The 17,081-nt window shown below is 39.9% G+C and overlaps 1 protein-coding gene and 1 pseudogene across 2 annotated transcripts; both read left to right on the top strand.

The window, feature by feature from the left end:
* The first annotated feature begins 4,392 nt into the window (after positions 1 to 4,392).
* Positions 4,393 to 4,496, top strand: LOC132538383 (small nucleolar RNA U3; annotated as a pseudogene).
* A 3,636-nt stretch (positions 4,497 to 8,132) lies between these two features.
* LOC103112739 (olfactory receptor 2G6-like) lies at positions 8,133 to 11,978 on the top strand. Of its 2 annotated transcripts, XM_060190878.1 has the most exons (2): positions 8,133 to 8,157; positions 11,077 to 11,978. In XM_060190878.1, exons 1-2 carry the CDS (start codon positions 8,133 to 8,135, stop codon positions 11,976 to 11,978), a joined length of 927 nt encoding a protein of 308 aa, XP_060046861.1. The 2 variants fall into 2 exon arrangements, with proteins under 2 accessions (XP_060046861.1, XP_007522279.1); XM_007522217.1 differs by lacking the exon at positions 8,133 to 8,157 and having other exon boundaries at positions 11,046 to 11,978.
* Positions 11,979 to 17,081: the final 5,103 nt, after the last annotated feature.

Raw genomic sequence — 17,081 nt, 5'->3', positions numbered from 1 at the left:
TATGCAGTTAGATAATTGAACTAGCTTCTCCTTTGTAACCTGTTATTTTCATTTAAAAAATAAGTGCTTTATAGTGTTAATAACTATTGACTGTAACATCAGTGTATGACAAATGCTTTATTATAAGGACTAAATAAGTTCTTTGATATTGGTCTTATATTTGTTTATATTGTAAAAATTAAGAACTGATGCAATAAAATGTTTTTATAATGAAATATGTGCTTTATAATTTTGTTCTGATATTCTTATATACTTATTTGGGTATTATATATAGTATGCATCACAGATATAATATTGCCATATTAAGAAAAAAACCTTAAAAACTTTTTAATTACTTATAATGTTAGTTTGCAAGAGTATAACCCCAATGCCTTCAGTGTTTTATTTTTGTTTTATACTTTGCTAGTTAAAAATTTACATAATCAATCTGGGCACCATTAGGAGTTGGGCGGTAGTGCAGTGGGTTAAGCGCACGTGGTGCAAAGTGCAAGGACCGGTTAAGGATCCTGGTTCGAGCCCTAGCTCCCCACCTGCAGGGGAGTCGCTTCACAAGTGGTGAAGCAGGTCTGCAGGTGTCTTTCTTTCCCCCTCTCTGTCTTCCCCTCCTCTCTCCATTTCTCTCTGTCCTATCCAACAATGACAACAACAATAATAACTACAACAATAAAACAAGGACAACAAAAGGGAATAAATAAATATTTTTAAAAATCTGGGCACCCTAATCCTATTACACAGTTTTGTGCCTATGACTTTACAATGGGAGTTAAAAGATATAAACAATGTGGAATTTGCAGCAGCAAATTTCTGGAAGACTATTGAGAGGCCCTAGTGAACATAGCACACTTAAAGGGCTGAGTTAGAAAAACTCCACTTACTGGGGATAGCGGCCTGCAAAAGAACAAGCACAAACAAAAACAGGTATCCACGTTGGCAGAATTGACCTTAGGAATCAAGATTGGGGAGTGACAGATTCCCAGTGGGCAGGAGATCTAACAGACTTTGGCACAGAGATTTTGGTACTTTGGTGGGGAGTATGTAGTAACATATTTTGAAGAAGTGTGAAATTGCTTTTCTGAAATATATATCTTGCAAACAAATGTCCTTAAAGACAAATAGAGTAAATAATTTTTAAAATTTTTATCACTTTTAACTTAAAAATTTTTTTATTAATAAAATGGAAATCTTGACAAGACCATAGGATAAGAGGAGTACAACTCCACACAATTCCCACCACCAGAACTCCATGTCCATTCTGCTCCCTTGATAGCTTCCCTATTCTTTATCCCTCTGGGAATATGGACCCAGGATCATTATGGGGTACAGAAGGTGGAAGGTCTGGCTTCTGTCATTGCTTCCCTGCTGAACATGGGCATTGGCAGTTGGACCCACACTCCCAAGACTGTCTCTCTCTTTCCCTAGTGTGGCAAGGATCTGGGGAAGTAGGGCTCCAGGACACATTGATGGGGTCACCTGCCTAGGGGAGTCAGATTGGCATCATGGTAGCATCTGGAACCTGGTGGCTGAAAAGGAGTTAAGATATAAAACAGAACTATGCAGCTATCAAGAACAATGAACCCACCTTCTCTGACCCATCTTGGACAGAGCTAGAAGGAATTATGTTAAGTGAATTAAGTCAGAAAGATAAAGATGAGTATGGGATGATCCCACTCATCAACAGAAGCTGACTAAGAAGATCTGAAAGGGAAACTAAAAGCAGGACCTGATCAAATTGTAAGTAGGGCACCAAAGTAAAAACCCAGTGGTGAGGGGTAGGCATGTAGCTTCCTGGGCCAGTGGGGGGTGGAAGTGGGCGGGAGGGATGGGTCACAGTCCTTTGGTGGTGGGAATGGTGTTTATGTACACTCCTAGCAAAATGTAGACATATAAATCAGTAGTTAATTAATATGAGAGGGGGAAATCAATTGTATGTCTCAAAGTTTCTCAAAAGACAAACTGAATCTTTTTAATATATAGGCTATGTATTTGATATGCGGACTCTCTCAAAAGCCTAGACCAAGTAGATTAGAAGCTTCCAATAGCACAGCTATATACAAGATACTGGGTACTGTCCAGGAAACCATAACAAAGGGACTTTTCAAAGTTAACCCAATTAACAAATAATGTGATGATAATATTAACTATCGATTGTCTTTTTGAACCCTAAGACAGCAGGAACCTCACATCTTCACTATAGAGCCCCTACTTCCCCCAGTCCTGGAACCCTTGGATAGGGCCCACTTTCCCGTATGCATCTCCCAATCCAAACCAAACAACATTGCATCTGCCGATCACAAACTAACCAAAGCAACGATTGCTACCTCAACATGCTTCACCCCAGAATGTATCCAGAGACTTCACGTGTGGAATGACAACCCTTCAGCTTCATTACTCGGGTGAGACCTTTCCTTTAATAGTACACTCTAATTTCATCTCAGGTAGTTCACTTTCCAACAAAGTCCCATAACCTAGATATACACCAGTTTCTGTGAGAGAGAGCTTATGTGCACACGTATCCATAAACTACTGCAAAATATATACCTGAAAGCAGGACTACACTAGAGTTTGCAGTGAGTACCTCCCTAACACTTCCTCTCCACTATTCCAAGCTTGGGATCCATGATTGCTCAACAAATTGTTTGGCTTCATATGTTAACTCTCTTTTCAATCACCAGGTTCCAGATGCCACCAGGATGCTGGCTAGGCTTCCCTGGATTGAAGACCCCACCAATGTGTCCTGGAGCTCAGCTTCCCCAGAGTCACACCCTACTAGGGAAAGAGAGAGGCAGACTGGGGGTATGGACCGACCAGTCAACGCCCATGTTCAGCGGGGAAGCAATTACAGAAGCCAGACCTTCTACCTTCTGCATCCCTCAACGACCCTGAGTCCATGCTCCCAGAGGGATAGAGAATGGGAAAGCTATCAGGGGAGGGGGTGGGTTATGGGGATTGGGTGTTGGGAATTGTGTGGAGTTGTACCCCTCCTACCTTATGCTTTTGTTCACTAATCCTTTCTTAAATAAAAAATTTAAAAAAAAAAAAAAAAAAAAAGATATAAAACAGAACAGATTATTGACTAATCATGAACTTAAAGGCAAGAATATTGCAGATGAAGATTCGTGGTCTCTGTTTTGGAAAAAGCTCTGTTTTAGGTATATTCCAAGGGGCCCATGACTTACTAGTTCTTGTCTGAGCCTGACATCTAGTTTGCAGGTGGACTCAAGTTATTGTCTGGGGAGATGGTGTCATAATTGGAACTTTTAAAAAAATATTTATTTAATTTATTTATTCCCTTTTGTTGCCCTTGTTGTTTTATTGTTGTAGTTATTATTGTTGTCGTTGTTGGATAGGACAGAGAGAAATGGAGAGAGGAGGGGAAGACAGAGGAGGAAGAGAAAGACTCCCCCGCAGGTGGGGAGCCGGGGTTCGAACTGGGATCCTTATGCCGATCCTTGTGCTTTGCGTCACCTGCGCTTAACCCGCTGCGCTACAGCCCGACTCCCCATAATTGGAACTTTTAACTTTTTTTTTTTGCCTCCAGGGTTATCGCTGGGGTTCAGTGCCTGCACTACGAATCCACTGCTCCTGAAGACTATTTCCCCCCTCTTTTGTTGCCCTTGTTGTTTTATCATTATTGTGATTATTAGTGTTGTTACTGATGTTGTTGTTGTTGGATAGGACAGAGAGAAATCGAGAGAGGAAGGAAGACAGACAGGAAGAGAAAGACACCTGCAGACCTGCTTCATTGCTTGTGAAGCGATCCCCCTTCGGGTGGGGAGCCAGGGGCTCACACCGGGATCCTTGCACTTGTCCTTGCTTCATGCCATGTGCACTTAACCCACTGTGCTACCTCCCGACCTCCCACTTTTCCTTTTTTTTCTTTAATTGCCACCATTCATAATGGTGCCAGCATTATAAATCCATCACTTTCTGTGGTTATTTTTTTTCCTTTCTGTTTTACTTTATAGGACAGAGGGAATTTGAGAAGGCAGAGAGAGATAGAGTGGGAGAGAGAGCCTCCCACATCCAAGGACATCAAATTTTTGACAAGGGGACCCAGACTCTTAAATGGAGAAAGGAGAGTCTCTTCAATAAACAATGTTGGGAAAATTGGGTTGAAATGTGCAGAAGAATAAAACTAAACCACTACATTTCACCACACCCAAAAGTAAACTCCAAATGGATCAAAGGCTTGGAAGTTATACCAGAAATTATCAAATACTTCAAGGAAAATATTGGCAGAACACTTTTCCATCTAAAATTTTTAAAAGTATTTAATAATATTTTATTTATTTAATTTTGGATAGAGACAGAGAAATTGAGAGAGAAGGGGGAGATAAAGAGGGAGATAGAGGTGGTGAGTTTGATTGAGTGCACATATTACAATGCATAAGGAAGACCATACTTTCAGGGATCATTTCTATAGTTCGTTACAATGCATAAGGACCCAAGTTTGAGCCTTCAATCCCCACCTACAGGGATAAAGCTTTGCAAGTGGTGAAGCAGCGTTGCAGGTGTCTCTTTCTCTCCCCCTTTCCCTCTCAATTTCTGGCTGTCTCTATCCAATAAATAAATAATGATAATTTAAAAATATTAAAAAAGAAGAGATAGAGAAAGACAGAAACACTTGTAGTCCTGGTTCACCACTTGTGAATCTTCCCCCCTGCAGGTGGGGACCAGGTTCAAACCTGGGTCCTTGTGCACTGTAATATGTGTGCTTAACCAGGTGCGCCATTGCCTGGCCCCTCCTTAACTAAATTTTATAGGTATTTTTTAAAATGAGTTTATTTATTTATGAGAAAGATAGGAGAGAGAGAAAGAACCGAACATCACTCTGGTACATGTGTTGCCAGAGACTGAACTCAGGATCTCATGGTTGAGAATCCAATGCTACGTCTGCTTTGCCACCTCCCAGACCATTTATAGGTATCTTCAGTGACACAAATCCAATTGCAAAGAAAACTAAAAAAAAAAACTAAATGAACTAGTCGAACTAGATCAAATTTAAAAGATTCTGCATAGCAAAAGAAACCACCCAGATCCCTTTACAGAATGGGAGAAGGCCTTCAGATGCCACACTCATACAAAAAGGCTAATCACCTAAATATATCAAGAGCTCACCAAACTCATCAACAAAAAAACAAACAACCCCATCAAAAACAAGGAGAGGACATGAACAAAATATTCACTGAAGAAGAGATTCAAAGACTAACAAACATAGACAAAAATGCTCCAAGCTATTGATTGTCAAAGAAATGCAAATAAAGACAACAACAATGAGATGCCACTTCACTCCCATGAGAATGTCATATATCAGAAAGTATAGTAACAACAAATGCTAGACAGGTTGTAGGGGCAAAGGAACTCTCCTGCTCTGCTGATGGGAATATAAATTGGTCTAAGCCCTGTGAAGAGCAGCCTGGAGGACTCTCAGACTAGAAATTGACCTACCCTATGACCTAGCAACTCCTTTCCTGGGCATACATTAAAAGGAGTCAAACACACCCAACCAAAGAGTTCTGTGTATACCTATGTTCATAACAGCACAATTTGTAATAGTTCAAACTTGGAAGCAACCTAGGTGTTCAACAACAGATGAGTTGGCGAGAAAGTTTTGGGATGTCCTTCACCACTAGGGCAAGAGAGAGACAGTCTGGGAGTATGGGGCGACCTGCCAACACCCATGTTCAGTGGGGAAGAAATTACAGAAGCCAGGCCTTCCGCCTTCTGCACCCCACAATGATCCTGGGTCCATATCCCCAGAGGGATAAAGAATAGGGAAGCTATCAAGAGAGGGGATTGGATACAGAGTTCTGGGGTTGGGCATTGTGTGGAATTGTACCCCTCCAATCCTATAGTCTTATCAATATTTCCATTTTATAAATAAAGATTTAAAAAATTTAAAAAAGAAAGTTGTGGAATGCATGCATGATGGGATACTACTCAGCTATTGAGAATGATGAAGTCACCTTCTTCATCTCATCTTGGATGGAGTTTGAAGGAATCACATTCAGTGTAATAAGCCAGGAAAAGATAAGTAAGTATGAGATGATCTCACCCATGGACAGAAGTTGATAAACAAGAACAGAAAGGGGAAATACAATGTAGAACTTGAACTGAGTCTGATGTATTGCATCAAATAATGGCCTATGGGAGTGGGAGGGATTTTCAGGTCTTGCAGCTTGATGGTGGAGGAAGATTTAGGCTGGATATGAGAGTGTTTTGCAGAAAACTGGGAAATTTCACACATGTACTAACAACTGTATTTACTGTAAACCACTAGTTATTGCAATAAAATAAAGTAAAAAGAGGGACAGTGAAAGACACCTACAAATCTGCTTCACTGCTCATTAAGTGTGTCCCCTCAGGTGAAGATCAGGGACTTGAATCCTGGTCCTTGCTCATGGTAAGGTGAGCTCAACCAGTTGCACTACTGCCTGACCCTTACAGTAAATAAAAAAAATTAAACATCCACACCATATAATTTATCTGGTGAATTCTACCAAATTTTCCCAATGCAAGTTAATACGTGTACGTCACAAATTTTTCCAAAAAAATTGAACACGTCCTCAAATGTTTTTTATGGGGTCAACATTACCCTGAAAAAAAAGCAATACATGAAAGAAAGCTATAGATCAATATCTAAAGTGAACATAAATGCAAAAACTTCTCAAAATAGTCTCAGCAAAGTGAATTCGATACCTAAAAATGATCATACATAAGACCATGTTGGGATTATTCCAGAAATACAAAGATGGTTCAGTGTATGCAAATCAGCAAAAGGAGGATTGAAATCATATGATCATTTCAATAGATACAATAAAATAAAAGGAACCCAAAATACTATTCAGCTATTAAGAATAATGAATCCACCTTCTTCATCTCATCTTGGATGGAGCTTGAAGGAATCATGTTAAGTGAGATAAGCTAGAAAAAAAAGGATGAATATGGGACGATTCCACTCATGGACAGTAGTTGAGAAACAAGAACAGAAGGGGAAACAAAACAGAACTTGGATTGGGTTTGGTGTGCTGCACCAAAGTAAAGGACCCTGGGGTGGTGGTGGTGGTAGGGGGGTACGTCCTAGTGCAAGATGGTGGAAGAGGAGCTGTCCTGGGGGTGATTATGTTTTGCAGAAAACTGAGAACGTTTACACATGTACCTATAATTGTATTTACTGAAAGCCATTAATCCCCACAGTATTTTTTAAAGGCATCCAGACAAAAAGTAGAAATAGACTTATCACTTTTGACAAAAGACATCCCCTTTTCTTATTGTTTAAAATTGGTGATGGGCATTATAAAATAATCTCTAGGAATAGTTAGGAAGAAACCATAAGGGAGGGAGAGCTATAATTAAAAAAATTGCCACGTAAATATCTCAAATCCTTCAAATACTCATTTCTGCTAAAATGCCAGCAGTCCCTTAGCTTACTAAGGGACATTACTGAGAGAAGAGCCAATCACTATTAATAATTTGGCTTGCAGAACTCTTATTAAGTACCCAGATTCAGGCAATGTTAAATCTGGAATGCTTGAATTGCATTGCTCTGAAATGCAGAGAACATATGCAAATTACCAGCTTTCTTGCTACCTAGTAGTGGTAAACCTCAACTGGCGGTTGGATTGGTATGCATACACCTAGGATGGAAGGATGAGAAATTGTATCCATGTGACAAGTATCTTGTAAACCATTCTTCCTCTAATAAAACAATAAACAAGCTAAAAGACAGTAAGTATACAGGCACCAGGCTCACGAATCACCATACTCTAACCAAGATTCTTTGTCCTCCAAATTTTGGCTTCTGTTTAGCCCACAAACCAGCAGAGAATGCTAAATTCTGCTCCTGAGAGGGATGTGTTTGATCATCCCCATCCCATTGGGACAAAGTACAGAGCTGTGTTTTTCTTCATTCTTGAATTAAACCCACATACCTTTCTGTCTGTGTAATGTCTTACTCCTTTTAAGTACGTTTCTAATCCTTTACTAAAAATCAGCAAACATTGGTGAAGGCTAGCAGAGAAATTATTGAACTGGATCCCTGGGGAAGGGGCCTGAAACTGTAACTAAAGGGCAGGTGCCATCTAGACATTTATGGGCATTGAAAGGGTGGGTGGGACCTGCATTCCCAGAAAATGTTGAATAAGACTTCATCCCCTTGTTACAGAATGTCTTATCTGTCAATTCAGGGAGGTGGACTTTCTAAGAGTGAGTGCCTTCTTTTCCTTCCTTGGACAAGTAATAAACCTTTCCTAATTATTCTCTTGCTTTATTTGTTTACTTAGCATTTCACAGACTATACTGAATGACTGGCAATAATTTCAAGTAACAGAGTTCACTTCTCCTCTATCATTTCTCAACTCCATCATTTCTCAGTCCAAGAAGTTTACAAATCAGTTGTTGGATCTTCATAATTGTGTATTAACTTGGAATATATATATACCAGTATACAAGTATAAATATATACATATATATGTATAAAACAGAGGTTCACTGGTGATTTTTTGGATTCATTATTTTAAAATGTTTCAAAAATAACATGGACATTTATATATTTTTAAAAATTTGGGGAGTTGGGCTGTAGTGCAGCGGGTTAAGCGCAGGTGGCGCAAAGCACAAGGACCGGCATAAGGATCCCGGTTCAAACCCCGGCTCCCCACCTGCAGGGGAGTCGCTTCACAGGCTGTGAAGCAGGTCTGCAGGTGTCTATCTTTCTCTCCTCCTCTCTATCTTCCCCTCCTCTCTCCATTTCTCTCTGTCCTATCCAACAACGACAACAACAATAATAACTACAACAATAAAACAACAAGGGCAACAAAAGGGAATAAATAAATAAAATAAATATTTTAAAAAATTGATGTTATGAGAAAGAGAATGAGAGAGAAGAAGGAGTAAGGACCAGAGCATTGCTCAGCTCTGGCTTACAGTGGTTTGGGGGATTGAACCTGGGACTTTGGATCTTCAGGCATGAGAGTCTCTTTGCATAACCATTATGCTATCTACCTCTGCCCACTAACTGGAATTTCAATCAACTTTATCACTACAAAAATTTCTATCAGAACATATAAGTATCTATTTTGGATATGTTTATAGCAACATGCAATTTTTTGTGCATGTGTGTGTATGTTTGTATTTAGGAGGTAGTAACAATCTATTGTCTTCTAGTGTATGCAGAAACCAAGTCTCTGTGGTTCTCCTCTCTCTAGAGACCTGTCTCTTTGTCTTATATAGTGATGAGAATTTGTTCAGGGAGGAGGACTCCAGAAATTTATGCTGCTAAGCAAAAAATCCTTACATTGCCCACCTGAACAGAGCCTATGCCAAAATCTTACAGGAGAGAGTCTACAAGTATCCACATGAGATTCTTCACTACTGCATTTGTGCTTGAATATTTTATTTACAAATCACAAACAATCTCAACAGGAAAATTCTAGCTCATCCAGTAAGGTAGGTGTACACTCTCACATTATAGGAGTAAATAAAAAGAAATTTATTTATTTGTTTATGTTACATATTTTTAAATTCATTTTTCCCTTTTTGTTTTTTTATTGTAGTAATTATTATTCTTGTTATTATTGATGTCTTCGTTGTTGGATAGGACAGAGAGAAATGGAGAGAGGAGGGGAAGACAGAGAGGGGGAGAGAAAGACACCTGCAAACCTGCTTCACCGCTTGTAAAGTGATGCCCCTGCAGGTGGGGAGCCGGGGGCTCAAACCGGGATCCTTATGCGGGTCCTTGTGCTTTGCGCCACCTGCGCTTAACCGCTGTGCTACTGCCCGACTCCCGAGAAATTTATTTTTTAAATTGAGGAAATCCAGAATCGATATCCTTTAGCAATAAACAAAAAAAGTTCTTTCATCTATAACAAAGTATTCATGGCATCCTTAGTTACAGAACACTACTGTTTTCTTCTCTTTACAGACAAAATTTCCTTATCCTCATCTTGGTTAATAGGTATGTGAAAGGGAAAGAGTAACTTCTTTTTTTTCTTTTTCTTTTCTTCTTTCTTTCTTTCATTATTTTTATTTGACCAGAACACATAAGATATGGCTTATGGTGGTGCTGGAGGTTGGAACTGGGACCTCAGAGCCTCAGACATGAAGGTCTTTTGCAGAAAACCATTATGCTGTCTTTCCAAACCAGGAAAGACAGAGTAATTTCAGTGTTGGTGTCTTATAAAAGGTTAGTTATTCTTAGAATATAAATCCACAAGGAAAAAAAAAAAACCTATGATAAAGTAAAGTTGTATTAAGCAAAGTGATAATATCACTCAGCATCTTCCAATGCAGAATCTTTCAATAGCACATTTCTTACCTTCACTGTATGGTAGAGGATAGTTAACTGGCTAAAGTCAGTGCCACCAGAGTCTAAAATCAATGTCAATATAGCAATCAGAATTTTTTAATTAAAAAAATATTTATTATTGGATAGAGACAGGGAGATACTTAGAGGGTAGAAAGAGAGAGGGGGAGGGAGACAGCCCTACAGTCCTACACCACTTATGAAGCTTTCCCCCTACAGGGAGAGACCACCTGCAGGGGAGAAGTTTCAAGAGTAGTGGAATAGTGTTTCTAGTATCTCTCTTTCTCTACCCTTCTTTCCCCTCTCCCTCTCTATTTCTTTCTGTCTCTATCATAAATATAAAAAAAAGATAACCTGGGGTGGTGAAGAGGTGCTTTGAGGACCTATGTACTAATAATTTACTATAGCTCCAATCTGTATTGGAATACCAACATATGTGTATATATTTTCCTTTCCATGCATTTGATATTTCCATGAATTTATGTATATTGATTTCTACCTCCACAACAAATTAATCTACTATACTTTTTATTTATAATATATCCATATATTATGGTGTATATATTTTCCTTTCCATGCATTTGATATTTTCATGAAATCATGTATATTTATTTCTACCTCCACAACAAATTAATCTAATATACTTTTTTATTTATAATGTATCTGTATATTATGGTGCTGAATTTTCTTTCTATAGGTATAAAATAGGAATGACAAAAAAAAAGTGACTCACAATTAAGAAGCGATGAAGGAAACAAATTCTAGCCACCCGAAAGATTTTATCTTACTAGGCTTCTCTGACCAACCCCAACTGGAGACGGTTGTCCTTCTGGTCATCTCTGTCATATATGTTTTGACACTGATGGGCAATACAGCAATCATCCTGGTCTCATACCTAAACTCTAAGCTCCACACACCCATGTATTTCTTCCTCTCTAATCTTTCTTTCTTGGACCTCTGTTTCACTACCAGTATTGTGCCACAGATGCTTTGGAACCTCAAGGGTCCTAAGAAGACCATCACCTACACTGGTTGTGTGATCCAGCTCTATGTTGCTTTGGGACTGGGCTCCACAGAGTGTGTGCTCCTGACTGTCATGGCCTATGACCGCTTCAATGCTATCTGTCGTCCCCTCCACTATGGTGTTATCATGCACCCTAGGCTTCTCAGGCAACTTGCAGCTGTGGCCTGGATCAGTGGTTTTGTGGAGTCCACAGTTCAAACCATCCTTGTTTTCCAGTTACCTCTCTGCAGCCACCACAGGGTGGATGATTTTATGTGTGAGGAGCCTGCTCTGATTAAAATTGCCTGTGTGAACACAACCTTTCTGGAAAATGAGCTTTCCATAGCTATTGTCCTCTACGTGGTTATTCCTCTGGGACTTATCCTGGTTTCCTACGGCTGCATTGTCAGGAGTGTGCTGAAAATAAAATCTGCTGAAGGCAGGAGGAAAGCATTTGGGACCTGTGGGTCTCATCTTATTGTTGTGGTTTTATTCTTCGGGACCATCATCTCTGTCTACATTCAACCCAAGAGCAAGCTCACACAGAATCACAGTAAATTCCTCACCCTCTTCTACACTGTAGTGACACCTTCACTAAACCCCCTGATCTACACCTTGAGAAACAAAGAGGTTAAGGGGGCTTTAAAAAAATTACTGGTATGGGACCCAAGTTAGATAGAAATGTAAAATAAGTTCCTACAACTACTCAGACACTGGGCACTTTCTGCCATCATCATAGTTTCTTATCTTGCTAGGATGAAAATTTAATCTCATATAAAAGAGATGTAAATTTTTCTTAAATGACATCCAGATTTAACGTACTTTAAATTCTTCTAATGTCCATTCTTGGAAATAATTTCTTTCTTTACTGTTTATCAAGTCATGAAAAAACTAAATTAAATATTTGTACTTATATGCATGAAGATATTTATAGAAGTTTCAGTAAGTCCTTGAGTTATTGTTGCATGGACTAATGACACAACGGACACAAATAGACTAATCTAACTTCTCCTCATGAAAGGAAATCCACCTTGTGGAGGCAGAGTTGAGATCAGTCTGCAGAACTTTAGGATTAGGTGAGAAAGCTTCTCATTGATCTCCATGGCTCACAATCAATAGTACTGCAAAAAGTAGGAGCTCTAGCCAGATTTTACATAAATGTATAAAGGAAAATACACAATTAAAGATAAATGAAACACAGTTATTATCATTTGCCTTCCTTGGGGGGGTTGTTTATTCTTGTTCAGTTCTTCTTCTTCTAGCGTTTGCCCTTCTTCCGTAGCCAGTCAACAGCGTCAGGTTGAGCCTGATGTAAAGTTTCGAGACCTCCTTTGACCTCCTTTGAATCTGGAGAGGTGGCAGTCGTTGACTATGTGGGTCATAGTCTGTCTGGAGCTGCAGGGGCAGTTCGGATCGTCTCTGGCTCCCCAGCGATGGAACATACCGGCGCACCGGCCATGGCCTGTTCGATAGCGATTGAGGAGGGCCCAATCATAATGTGCTAGGTCAAAGCTGGGTTGACGCTTGCAGGGGTCTGTGATGAGGTGTTTGTTCTTGACCTCAGCTGACTGCCAACTCTGTTTCCAAGAGACTGGAACAGAGAAGTTCAGTGTAGGCGTAGGGGACCAGATTGGGTGACGAGACGTCAAGCGTTGGACAGGGTGGGCGAAGATATCCGCGTATATTGGCAGGTCCAGTCGAGCGTAGACGTGGGAAATGAACTTAGATGATGCCGCATCCCGACGAATATCTGGCGGGGCGATGTTGCTAAGAACTGGTAGCCATGGAACCGGGGTGGAACGGATGGTTCCAGAAATTATCCTCATGGAGGAATATAATTTGGAATCAACCAAGTGGACATGGGGGCTACGGAACCATACTGGGGCACAGTATTCTGCAGTGGAATAGCATAATGCCAGAGATGATGATCGTAGTGTGGAAGCGCTCGCGCCCCATGAGGAGCTGGCCAGTCTTGCAATGATGTGATTCCTCGCGCCCACCTTTGCTGCAGATTTTATGAGATGTTTGTGAAATGACAGAGTGCGATCGAGAGTAACGCCAAGATAGACTGGCTGGGCTTCATGCCGGATTCTCGTATCGCCAAGCTGCACATTAAGCTCACTCAAGGCCGAGGCATGGTGTAGATGGAAAACAGATGATACCGTTTTTGCAGTGCTAGGGATTAGTCGCCATTTTTTACAGTAATCAGATATCAGAGACATGTCTTTCGTGAGTGTTTCCTCGAGGATGTCGAACTTTGATGCCTGAGTTGCACAGCAGATGTCATCGGCGTAGATGAACTTCCTTGAAGAAGTTTCTGGGAGGTCATTGATGTAAATATTAAATAGTGTAGGAGCCAGAACAGAGCCCTGGGGGAGGCCACTTGAGACAAGTCTCCAATTCTTGTTCAGTGAGTTGAAACATCTAGACATAACTACACAAAGGGACTTTTCTTTCTCTTTTTTCATATTTAATTTGATTAACTTATTTATTTGATAGAGACAAAGAGAAATCAATAGGGCAGGGGGAGATAAAGAAGGAGAAAGGGGGGGTCGGGCGGTAGCGCAGCGGGTTAAGCACAGTTGGCGCAAAGCGCAAGGACCGGTAGAGTAAGGATCCCAGTTCGAGCCCCCGGCCCCCACCTGCAGGGGAGTTGCTTCACAGGCAGTGAAGCAGGTCTACAGGTGTCTATCTTTCTCTCCCCCTCTCTGTCTTCCCCTCCTCTCTCCATTTCTCTCTGTCCTATCCAACAACGACGACATCAATAACAACGACAATAATAACCACAACAACGATAAAAACAACCAGGATAACAAAAGGGAAAAAAATAGCCTCCAGGAGCAGTGGATTCATGGTGCAGGCACCGAGCCCCAGCAATAACCCTGGAGGCAAAAAAAAAAAAAAAGGAGAAAGGGGGTCAGATGGTAGCACAGCGGGTTAAGCGCACATGGTGCAAAGCACAAAGACTGGCATAAGGATCCCAGTTTGAAACCCTGGATCCCCCACCTGTAGGAAGGTCACTTCACAGGCGGTGAAGCAGGTCTGCAGGTGTCTTTCTCTCCTTCTCTCTGTCTTCCCCTCCTCTCTAAATTTCTCTCTGTCTTATCCAACAACAAGAACATCAATGACAACAATAATAATAACTACAACAACTATCAAACAAGGGTAACAAAAGGGTAAAAATATCTTCCAGGGCTCCACTTCCTAGGGAAAGAGAGGGACAGGCTGGGAGTATGGATCAACTTGTCAATGCCCATGTTCAGCAGGGAAGCAATTCCAGAAGCCAGACCCACCCCATGGTAACCCTGGGTCCATACTCCCAGAGGGATAAAGAATAGGAAAGCTATCAGGGAGGGGATGGGATAGGGAGTTCTGGTGGTGGGAATTGTACCCCTCTTATTCTATGATCTTGTCAGTGTTTCCATTTTATAAATAAATAAATAAAATTAAAAAGTAGCCTCCAGGAGCAGTGGATTCTGAGCCCCAGTGATAACCTTGGAGGCAAAAAAAAAAAAAAAGGAGAAAGTGAGATGCCTGCAGCACTGCTTCACTACTTGGGAAGCTTCATCCTGGCATCTGGGGACTGGGACCTTGAATTGGGGTCCTTAAGAGTGTCAATATCTGCACTCAACCAGGTGTGCCACTGCCTGGTTCCTGCAAAGGGATTTTTTCTGATCTCTCCCTTATGTAGAGGAAGACTGCAAAAATATGACTTATGAGACTAAATATTTCCCCATTACATATTTCTGACCAACATGCACTAATTTATCGTCTCTTTTGACCAAAATTTTAGCTCTATAACTGGGTTCTAAGGCAAATATGAAAACACAATTTTAAGTATTTTTTTTTTAAAATTTTTTTTATTATCTTTATTTATTGGATAGAGACAGCCAGAAATCAAAAGGAAAGGGGTTGATAGGGAGAGAGACAGAGACACCTGCAGCCCTGCTTCACCCCTCATGAAGCTTTCCCTCTGGGGACCGGGGGCTCGAACCCAGGTCCTTGCGCATTGTAATACATGCGCTCAAACAGGTGCACCACCACCCGGCCCCAATTTTAAGTATTTTCATGAAATCTGAACTTATAAATTTGACTACAGTAAATAGATTTCTTTAGAATAAAATTTTTTTGTCTTTGTCATTTGGGATTCAGTGGCTATGCAAAGAGACTCTCATGCCTGAGAGTCTGAAATCCCATGTTCAATCCTCCCCTGCACCACCATAAGCCAGAGCTAATCAGTGCTCTGATAAAAAAAATTGTATCTTACTAAAAATCTTGTAGATATGTGTCAAATGATCATCTATAGTAAAGTATTACAGACTACAAATCAGAAGGTAAGAGACCACCTAGAATACATTGCCACTTGGTATGATAAATTAGGTCTTTTATAAAATTAAATGGCACTAGGCTGAGTTTGCTAAAAATGCATGGAAGACAGAAAACTATCATCAACAATTTATAAATCTAGCTTTTTTTCTTAAAAGTTATCTTTAAAAAAATTATTCACTTTTTCGCTTTTGTTGCCCTTGTTGTTTTATTGTTGTAGTTATTATTGTTGTTGTCATTGTTGGATAGGAGAGAGAGAAATGGAGAGAGGAGGGGAAGACAAAGAAGGGGGGAGAAAGACACCTGCAGACCTGCTTCACCGCTTGTGAAGCTACTCTCCTGCAGGTAGGGAGCTGGGGGCTCGAACTGGAATCCTTATGCCGGTCCTTGAGCTTAACCCGCTGTGCTACCTCCCAACTCCCTATAAATTTAGCTTTACATAGTTCCTTAATAATGGAAATAACTGAGAGAAAATTGTAAAATAAGCAAAAATTATTGTTATGGAGGGTAAAGAAGATTTCCAAATATGACATCCTGTGTGTATTCAAGTGGACGACTGACTAGCAGAAGGTGTACATGGAGTTAAAAGCAGTAATCAATTATGCTTTCCATTTCTGATATATTCAAATTCTTTCCAAATCACAGACTAAGAGATTTGTGGATCTGGTATTTTTTTTCTCAAAATATTTTTTCAGTTTTCTTACTTCTCTACACATTGTTGCACAAGAAATAAATCTAAACACATCACTAAGTAATCCATCATTTTTACTTTCTTTAGATGATCAATAATCATATCCTGTTGATTTTAAATTCTAAATATCTATAGTCTGTCTAATGAAATAAATCATCCCTGTTACTATCAAGCCATAGATTTCCTAGGGCAATGTGACAACCTTCTAACTAGATTCCCATATCTTAAAAGGAATCTATTGCCAATCAGTTCTGTATTCTGAGACCAGTGATTTTTTCAATTTAATTTTTTATGTTTTCAATAAGATATTATCAATTTACAGTTGGTTTTAAGTACTATAAAATTCCAGGCATATAATGTCACACTTAGATGTCCATCAGACTCACTGCTTCTGCCACCAAAATTCCAGTGCTGTTACATGCTCACTTTATTTCTCCTTTTCCTCTTGGTAATCACTATATTTTTCACTGAACCCAACAGTTATTTTTATTGTGCTTTTCCAGTTCACCTGTTTTTATTATGAATATCACCCACAATGAGTAATCTATCACCTGGTAATTTTTTTTCACTTCCTGACTTGGTTTCCTTAGCATAATTATTTCAAGTTATAAACTTGTTGTCAGAATAAAAAAGCATGACTTCAATTTTTTAATAGTTGAATGGTATTCCACTGAGTATGTATCCCATGGCTTTTTAAGAAATGTTTTTTATTTGTTGTTTATAGTTTGTTACAAGACTGTAAGATTACAATGTATAGTTCC

The sequence above is a fragment of the Erinaceus europaeus genome, chromosome 4, assembly GCF_950295315.1.
Source record: "Erinaceus europaeus chromosome 4, mEriEur2.1, whole genome shotgun sequence".
In the NCBI taxonomy this organism is placed as follows: Eukaryota; Metazoa; Chordata; class Mammalia; order Eulipotyphla; family Erinaceidae; genus Erinaceus; species Erinaceus europaeus.
The sequence above is the reverse complement of the archived record's forward strand: the minus strand, read 5'-3'. Positions and strand labels throughout refer to the sequence as shown.

Coding starts and splice junctions, on each gene's coding strand:
- LOC103112739 (XM_007522217.1), top strand. CDS start 11,046: ATGAAGGAAACAAATTCTAGCCACCCGAAAGATTTTATCTTACTAGGC.